The 10,124-nt window shown below is 33.1% G+C and overlaps 1 protein-coding gene across 1 annotated transcript; it reads right to left on the minus strand.

The window, feature by feature from the left end:
- Positions 1-1,136: 1,136 nt before the first annotated feature.
- LOC136224839 (beta-1,6-galactosyltransferase GALT29A) lies at positions 1,137-3,317 on the minus strand. Its single transcript, XM_066013267.1, has one exon. It carries the CDS (start codon positions 2,570-2,572, stop codon positions 1,262-1,264), a length of 1,311 nt encoding a protein of 436 aa, XP_065869339.1. The 5' UTR covers positions 2,573-3,317; the 3' UTR covers positions 1,137-1,261.
- Between the last annotated feature and the right edge of the window lie 6,807 nt (positions 3,318-10,124).

Consider the following 10,124-nt stretch of genomic DNA (forward strand, 5'->3'; position numbering starts at 1 on the left):
GCTTTAGTGGACTAGGTACATAGCTACCACAGTTGCAGCTAGCATAGTTTTAGGTACATAGCTAGTGAGCAAGTGGGTGCTTTAGTGGAATAGGTACATAGCTACCACAGTTGCAGCTAGCATAGTTTGTCAAGCGTCGACAGTAGCAGCTAGTGTAGTTTGTCAAGCGTTTTTTGCCACCACTGCGGTGGCAAATCCGGGAGGGATTGAGCAAGTGGGTGCTTTAGTTGAATAGGTACATAGCTTAAGTGATCAATCTTGTTGTACACTGTCAGTGGATTGACACATAGCTTAAATTGGCTTAGGAGGAGGGATGTCTCCATGGGAAGGAGCCCCGCTGTACCTGGTCGTTTAAATCAGATCTCTACTTCGGTACAACAAGAAGGAGTTTACTATGGTCAGTGCAGTGAGATTTGTGGAACGAATCATGCCTTTACGCGTGCGCCCGGAAACATAGGCCGACTGCTGAGCCCACTCTGGCTCAGCCGCACCACCCCGGGTGCGAGCCACCCGAGAAGCGAGCGGCTGGAGCTGTAGGGAGCCAAGGAGCAAGGCAGTAGATAAGATAGAAGAAGGGGCCAGGCCGGGACTCTATGAAGCCGCTAGTTTCTAGGTGGATTCACGGGCTGACATTCTGGCTTTGGGAAGGAGTGAACAAGATAGGATGTCTTCATAAGAAAGAGCCCTATGAAACCGCTCACATCTATGGTGCGAGTTTCTACATTGAGGTTTGATATGGTCCGACATAGATTTCTCCATAGGAAGGAGCTCCATGGACTCTATGAAGCCAGTCTAGTCTATGGTGCGAGTTTCTACGTGGATCGAGGTTTGATACACGCCGGTATTTTGGCTTTTATTTTGGCTTTGGAAAAGCGCAGCAGGATGTCTCCATAGTCAGGGACCTGCTCAGGTCTGTGGTGCAAGTTTCTACACGGATCGGGAGGAGTCCCGGACGGTAATAAGTATTGTCTTAGCTTTAGATATAACCTCAGAAGTAGGACTGGTGGAATGCTTATACCTTGGCCGATGGCTCAGGAAAGGCGCGTCTCCGCACCGCAGAGGTATAGCAGAAGAGAAATCAATACAGGAGTTTTAAACTGAATTTTGAATTCAACAAAGACATTTGTATCAAATCAGAACATCAAAATCAAAGAGTTTTCAACAATTATATTCCTTTTAATTTCCTTGTGGAAGTATTTAAATTACAACAACAACAACAAGAACACAGATTTCAACATCTATCTATCTATCTATCTATGAATCACCACAGGCGGAAACTTAAACGCTCCGAAACAAACGGTATCGCCATCGAACCATTCTCCAAATCATGATAAAAATCATACTCAGCTTCATAATCATGTAAACTAAGCTCATTCTTCTGATTAGTATGATAATGATGCTTCGCCGAACTCCCTTTCCCGAACCCGAATAAACTAACCCTCTCACAAACCCCTGCAGCCAACATCACAGCTTGAAAACCAGATGAATAATGAAACAAAGAACCATCATGAACACCCGCCCAATCCTCCACCGATCTCCCCGTCTCCCCAATAAACCTCTTCAACGAATAGTACTTCACAATCCTCGAACACAACACATCGAATCGCGGGTCCGTAACGATCAAAGGCGCCACCTTTTTCGAATTTTCCGACTTCCGCGACGAATTACAGATGGTGTAATCCAAGAAATGCAAGGGTTGACAAATGTACATAACAATAGGAACATTTTCCCCATATGGATGACAATAACAACCTAATCTCCTCCCACAAATATGCAAAATGTTGCTATTTATGAAGGAAATATTAGTTTTAGACCCAACATGTTTCTGAAAATTCACAATTCTTGCATTGTTCAACCTAATTACAATCTCATGGCTATCAATTAAATCCCCAAATTCTTTCTGCAATAGAATCCCACTGTTTCCAACTACAGCACAAGATGTATATTTCAATTTTGACCCCAAAACCCCATTGTGTTTATCAATTGGGTCCTTCAAAAGTTTCCCCAATTCATTCATAATACTAGCTTGGTATTTCTTAATTCTAGCCCAATCATGCAATACCCTTCTGAAATCTAACCAATAACGGTAAAATTGAGGTGATCTAAACACTACAGGTATGCCTCTGGAAGTGCTAGCTCTGGAATCATGGCGATTGAACCTTCTGTAAGTAGCAAAGTTCTTACCTTGATTTGCTAATTTACCTTCTAATAAGCTTTCAATTTCATGTTTTGCTTTTTCTTCCCCAATTTGAATTGCTGCATATTTGAGGAGTGTTAAGTTGAAGATTGGGGCTGGTTTATGGGGTATTACATTGTTTTTCAGCTCAACTGAGCTGAAGTAGAAGCTCCCGGCGCCGCCGCCTCCGGCGATTCCACGGCGGAGTAAGATCCGGTAGCTGAGAGTGATAGCAAAAGTGATCAGTAGAAGAACACTAAAGAATGGACGGACTGACCTCTTCATTGGAGCAATGAAACTGGCCGCCACAGCTAAATCCGGCCACCGTAGATAAGCTACCGGAATCTTACAGAAATCAGTGTTAGATCCATCTTCACATTCTATGAATTTTGGCATCCAAACTTCAAATTTACAAATCAAACAAAGAAACTTTGAGTACCCAAATCTCAAAACAGTAAAAAAGGACTAGAAAGAGAAGTGGGTTACTGATATTTTGGGGGAAACATGAAACCCTCAAGAACAAGGACTGAGATTGACTTAAAAGTGAAACTTTACAACTCAAAACAGACTAATTTCCATGAAATCTCAAGTACCCAAATCTCAAAAGAGTAGAAAAAGACTAGAAAGAGAAGTGGGTTAGTGATATTTTGGGGGAAACATGAATCCCTGAAGAACAAGGACTCAGATTGACTTCAAGGAGAAAACTTTACAGCTCAAAACAGACTAATTTCCATGAAATCTCAAGTACCCAAATCTCAAAACAGTAAAAAAAGACTATAAAGAGAAGTGGGTATGAACTAGTGCTACAAGAAAGTGAAGTAAGCATTACAGATGGGAATGAAATGTGGATGAGAGGTTAGGTTAAGAAATGGGAATTTCATGACTTTGAAGAAGAACTTAAAAATGGAGATTTGAAGGAACAGAGAAAGAATGAGAGAAAGAAAGACTAGAAGTTCATTTCAAAGGTGTGATTTTAAAGTTTGATAGTTTGTTGATTCAGGGTTTGTGAGTGGTTGGTTGGTTGTGTGACTGAATTGGGGAATTTATCATTTTGAATGTTTGATGATGATGTTGAGTTGGGATCTTAGATTGATTGAGATTTGATTAAATTTTCTATCTTTTTTATAAATAAAGATTAAAAGTTTGTGAATTAATTAGAATTTCTTTGTTGTTATCAACCAAGTTGTTTCTTGAGTTCTACACATGTTATGTAATTCCAAAGCACCCCATAATTAGTTAAAAATCTCTATTTTTTGTAATCATTTTGCTTCACAATGTGTTTTCAAATTAGTGCATAAAAATTAAGAAATTTAATTATGGTTTAATACATCACCCGTTTCCTGAAATTGTCTAGTTCTCTAAATTTTGTGAGTGTCTCATCAGCCTCTTTAATATGATTATTTCGTATCACGAACTTTATGAACTTATCCATAAATATAGATTAATTTCCTGACATTTATAAGTTTGTCCATAAATATAGATTAACTTCTTGAACTTTATAAATGTCTACCAATTCTCTAAACTTGTTTATTCCGTAACAACTAAATATAAAAATCATAATAGTGACTCTCAATACTCATTAATTCGATCTCTTAAACATGTAATGTTAACTTTTATAATAGATTGAAAGCTATTAGAAGAGAAAAAAAATTAAGGTAAAGTTCAAATAAAACCCATGTGGTTTCACTAATTTTCAGATAAATGACTGTAGTTTACTTTTTGTTAAAACGAGGATTGAGGTTTTCAATTTTAACAAAATAAGGACTTTTTCGATTAATACTATTAAAATCACTTTTGACGACTTCAAAAATGACATATTTTAAGAACTAATAATGTTCTAAGCAACTTTAATTCTTCAACTTTTTTATTTTGAGATTGTTTAGATAATGTTTGGTAAAGAGAGAAAGTTCTAAAAAATATGATTTTCGAAAATCGAAAATGTAGTTCCATAGAAAATATGACATTGAACAATTTTAATTCTTGAAAATTTTCATTTTCAGGTCGTTAAAGATGGTTTTAATAACATTAATCCAAATTTGAAACATCAATCCTTGACAAAAAGTAAATCACAGTCCTTTATCTGAAAATTACTGAAACCACAGGAGTTTTATTTGAACTTTACCCAAAAAAATTACCTCTGGAATAGAATAGAATTTTTATTTAGTGTTTACGGTATAAGCAAGTTCAGAGAGTTAGTGAGACACTTATAAAGTTTAGAGAGTTAATCTACTTTTATAGAGAGTCAATGAGTTCGTGATACGAAATGATCAGTTTTAATAAGCTCGTGACACACTTGTAAAGTTTAGGAAGTCAATCTAATTTTATGGACAAATTCAGGAGCTAGTAATGTATTAGACTTTTAATTAATTTTAATTAAAATAGTTTGTTATCTTTATATTCACTTTATATTCTCAAAATAAAGATTCAATTTAAATAAGGATTAATTAGATATATGTGGTTTCGCGGATTTACAAATAGGTATCTGTGGTATTTATTTTTATTTTCTACAAACGCAATCTTATGGTTTGCAAAATTTTGCAAAAGCAACTTTATGGTTTATAAAATTTTGCATTTGGGTTCATTTTGTCAGAATTTGACCAATAACGACCCTGAAATAAAAAAATTCAAGAGTTTACTGATATTTTAAGCAACTTTGATTCTTCAACTTTTTAGGTTTGAGGTTATTTAGGGATTATTTTTTATGAGAGAGAAAGTTAATGTTTAGAGAGGGATTTTGAAAAATTAAAAATATGGTTCCATAGTAAATATGATACTAAACAATTTTAATTTTTGAAAATTTTCCTTTTAAAGTCGTTATCGGTTAGAGTTGGCAAAGTAAAAAAAACAAAATTTTGCAAACCATATGCTGCGTTTATAAAGAAACACATCACAAATATCCATTTACAAATCCATGTAATCACATGGTACTATTTGTAATTAACCTTTTAAATAAAGATATATTTAATTAATTAATGTGAATGAAAACGTTATGTATTATAAAAACAATTCTATTGTAAAAATTAATTAATATGCATGGATTAAATAAAAAATAGAGAAAGTTATAAAACTGGACCAAATGGGAGATCCATTTACATATTTAGATCAATTATCCAACTCATTACCTATTTAGACTATTTTTTATGACTTTTCTAAAATACCCTTTATATATATATATATATATATATATATATATATATATATAACACTTAGAAATTTCTTACTCTTTCTTCTTTCTCTCTTCCGTTTGACTTCGCAGGCTTCGTATATTGCGAAAACTGCGAAGATAATACTAGTTAAGAATATGAAATTTACTTCGTATTTTTCACAATTTGGAAGTCTGCGAAAGTAATACTAATTCGCAGAATGACTTTTTACTTCGCAGTTTTCGCAATATGTGAAGTAAAAGTCATGTTCTTAAGCAGTATTATCTTCGCAAGTTTCATAAATTGTAAAAAAATGTGAATTGGTATATACCATTCAAATCATAACAATAAGAGTTCAACAATAATCCTAACATTAAGATCAAATCATAACAATAAGAGTTCAACAATAATTCTAACATTAAAATCATAATATTATCAAAATTTACAACAAGATTGCAACAATAATTCAAACTCTAAACCCTAAACCACAAGCTTTATAGGAGCAAGAAAAATCGACGATGTCATACAGAATCAATGGCCTTTTGGGATGATAATGGTGATTTTTCTTTTCTTTCACCACATCGCAAAACACCATCTCCTCTATATCCCAGAACATCGCCTACTGTGATTGATGCTTTTGTATTCAAGCTAAAGGGATACTTGAATTTTATGTTTTGTATTCAACCACCTTCACAAAAATTAAGTCGTGTTAGCGAAACTGCGAAGCATGCGAAGAGAAATTTAGCAAAAAAAATAACGATTTTGCTTCGCAGAAAGAAAAAATGTGAAGTCTGCGAAGTGAAAAAATCATATTGCAGACTCCTATAATTGCTTTCTGCGTATCAAAATCGTCATTTTCAGCCTGTTTTTTCTTCGCATGCTTCAAAACTCATTTTGCGAAGCCATTTTCTGGAAAAAAAAATATGAAGATGAAATAATAGATACTTACATTATTTCCACCTTTTACCATTGAAATCAACAATAACCATAAACGCAGAATAACAACGAATAACGCAGAAAAACAGGAAGATGAAGAACCATGACTTAATTTTCTAGAAACATGAAGATGAAGAATCAAAAGATAAAGAGAGGAAGAAGAGACAAATATGATGATAAAGAAAATGGAGGTGATTCCGTAAAATGTAAAGGAATGGGAGAGATGAACTGATACACAGGAAGTGGGAGATGGAATGTTGAAACGATAGAAAAGAAAGTGGAAGATGAAAGGTAACCGTAAATACTAATTAACCGGATCAAAATCATCTGAATTTCTACTGCATTGCCTTCCTTCAGCTTTCATAGGTGGGGGCTGCATCAATCATCGCTCAGTGAGCTATTTATTTTATTGCCGCTAATAAATCAATAAATAGCGCTTCGTGATCTGGGGGGTTTGGAAGCGAAGGTTGCCACGCCAAACTGAGCAAAGAAGTTCAGTTATGATCTTGGATCTGCTATTATTTCTGCCGTGTTAGCTCAGAGAGAGCCACCAGCTGAGCAAGGCTTGGAAGCAAGCTACCAGCGCCTATCGGCGAGAACTAGGCTTGGCTTGGTTAATACCCGCCCATTCTGTCTCGCCCGCCTGCCGGCCCATTCTGAAGTGCCTAGACGCGCCGCAATCACTACTTTGACTCCTTTTATGCAATTATAAAGTTCACGGAACTTTCTCGATGTCAACGCAACTTATCCTTTTAGAGCTGACGTAACAAACTACGCGAGAATAGGAATTTTGAAAGTTGAAATTTTGTCTAAGGTAATCAAATCTCTATAAAGAATTATTATTTTTTTTGGAAAAACTATAAAGAATTATTAAAAACAGATTGTGGGGAATCTTTATAAATTTCATCTTTATTTTGTATTTTGTATTTTTGTTATAATTAATGGACCACTTGACAATGACTAGAGGATTTCTTTTTAATTTCTTTTAGAAAGACTAGAGTATTTGTTGGGTAAAGGGGAAATGAATGACAATTACAAGAAAATATTAATATATGATTATATTAATTGGGGATTAAGTTAAGTTAAGACAGCACATTCCCTATAACCTAAACTTCAACTCAATATTTGAGTCAACTTTGGTATCTACAAATCATCTCTAGGGTTTTATTTTTAATTACAATCTAATAATACCTTTAAACTTGTTTTTTTTTTTAATTATTTTATCAATTAAAAACATGATTTGAATGTGCATTCAAATAATGTAATGAAAGTATTTATATTTGTCAATTCTATTGATTTTCACTTAATTTTTTTTTTACTTGATACTAGCTCCGTTTCATATTACATGTCTTTCTAGAGATGCTTCTTTGTTTCATATTAGATGTCATTTTATATGATCGGTACACGTTAAGTCATCTTTTTTCTGCTAATAAAACACAAGTTTACGGAAATTAATTAGAATAATGGATTTATTATAGAATAAATATTGGAATCAATAAATAAGGAGTAACAATGTCTTTTTTCCAATATCGTTAATTTCTATACGACTCTGTAAAAAGACATGTAATATGAAACGGTGTGAGTAATATATAGAGAGAGTTTAAAAAAATGATGGTTCTGCCCTATTTTTTCTGATTAGTCCTTTTAGGTATTGTTTGATCCCTATACGATTTTTAGCTACTTAGACTCTGCTTGGATGCAGTCTAAGCGACGAGCGAAATGAACTGAATTCTACATTGAAAATAGAGACAGTGACTGTAATTTTCAGATAAAAGATTGTGATTTACTTTTTTTCAAAGTAAGGATCGAGGTTTTCAACTTTAGCAAAATAAGAACTTTTTCAATTGATACTATTAAAATCACCCTTGACGACTTCAAAAATGACATATTTTAAGAACTACTAATATTTTAATCAACTTTAATTTTTCAACTTTTTTATTTTGAGATTATTTAGATGATGTTTGGTAAAGAGAGAGAAAGTTCCAAAAAATATGATTTTTGAAAATCGAAAATGTAGTTCCATAGCAAATATGATATTGAACAACTTTAATTTCTGAAAATTTTCATTTTCAGTCGTTAAAGATGGTGTTAATAGCATTAATTCAAAAGGTCCTTGTTTTATTAAAAGTGTGAAACCTCAATATTCGTTTTGATAAAAAGTAAACCATGGTCCTTTATCTAAAAATTAGTGAAACCACAAGGGTTTATTTGAAATTTACCCAAGAATAGCCAAATAGAAGATATGTACAAATTTTCCAATAAAATAGCCAAATACAAGTAAAGATAATATAAAATATAATATTTAAAGTAGTTAAAAAAGTTTATGATCTTTTTCTTCTTCCTTCTCTTCCATTGTTCTATCAATCTTTGTATTTGATCTACTTTGAGAATGATGAAAGATCTTCCTTCTTCCTCTTTACACCGGGTTAGAAATACTTTGAGAATGATGAAAGATCTTCCTTCTTCCTCTTCACACCGGGTTAGATTTCTGTATTTTTTTTATTGCTTTTTTAGTCTGTATTCATATATTTCATCGGAACTCTTTAGCAAGAGCGGAAATGGTTTATCTTTATTATTCTGTATTTGCTCTCTATTATTCTGTCATTTATGCATTTTTCGGATTTAGCAAGAGCGGAAATGGTTTATCTTTTCTGTAGATCAATAAATATACGTGGTTGCAACAAAAAAAAAGACTCAGATCCGAATGTTCGGAATGGTTTAAAGGATGAAGTTTGGATTGCAGATGTCTTTCTACATATTTGGATTAACGAGAAATATATTGTTATTTTGTGTTTTTTGTGCCTTTTATGGGCTCTTTTTGCTCTTTGTAATCATTTTCATCCCTTCGTGGATATTATATTTATTTTAGTCTGTAATCATGTGAGGTTTTATTCCTTATATTTGTTTGCTGTATTTCTTCATATTTTATTTAATGAAATTACAAACATTTCTAAAAAAAATAAAATAAATAAATAAATTTCAATAACAAAAAAAGGTTTAAACAAGTGCCATTTTAATTTCATATGATTTAAAATAAGATAAAATATATTTAAATTATTTAACATAATGAGAACATTCCAAATTTAAATAATAATAATAATAATAAGACATTTCAAGATTTTGTTAGGATATTTTAATTATTTAGCATAATTATTATTTGAATTAACTTTTAACCACTAAAGCCCCAACTCCCCAGATGGGCTCAGCACAGCAGGTCCATCAGCACCGCCTATAAATACCCACCAAAGGAACCCACATTCGGTATGCATATTCTCTCTCCTAGCCCACTACTTTGTACCTGGTTTAGAACACTTACTAACTTGATCGTCAGAGTGTACCAGAGACCGATCCCCACATAGGGACGTCGACCTCGACGGAAGCACCCCGCGGCTCTCCTCACAAACGGTCCGCAGTCACTATTTAGCCCATATTCTATTATACGGTAACTTATTTGAAGCATCTGGGTTTTTCATGTTAAATAGAAGATTTTTCACATATTATATCATGTGTAATATGGTTCCACATATATTATATTATAAGAGATCTTACCTTTTTTTTTTTCTATTAAATAGAAATATAGTTTGATACGAATTGATGGTTCGCCAAGTGATACGAAATACCAATTATACTTAACTCTCAAGATCTTTGATGACAACAAAAAAAACACTATCTTGATTTTCCAATAAACTAGTAAAAATTGATTAATTTCTACTTTAGAAAAAATAGTTTCTCACTGAAGATTCCATTGAACAATATACAATTAGTTCCAAGAAAATATATAATATTTAGAAGGGTAGAGTTCAAATAAAACTCTGTGGTTTCACTAATTTTCAGATAAAGGGCTGTGGTTTACTTTTTGTCAAAACGAG

This window comes from Euphorbia lathyris, chromosome 3, assembly GCF_963576675.1.
Source record: "Euphorbia lathyris chromosome 3, ddEupLath1.1, whole genome shotgun sequence".
Taxonomy (NCBI): domain Eukaryota; kingdom Viridiplantae; phylum Streptophyta; class Magnoliopsida; order Malpighiales; family Euphorbiaceae; genus Euphorbia; species Euphorbia lathyris.

Coding starts and splice junctions, on each gene's coding strand:
- LOC136224839 (XM_066013267.1), bottom strand. CDS start 2,572: ATGCCAAAATTCATAGAATGTGAAGATGGATCTAACACTGATTTCTGT.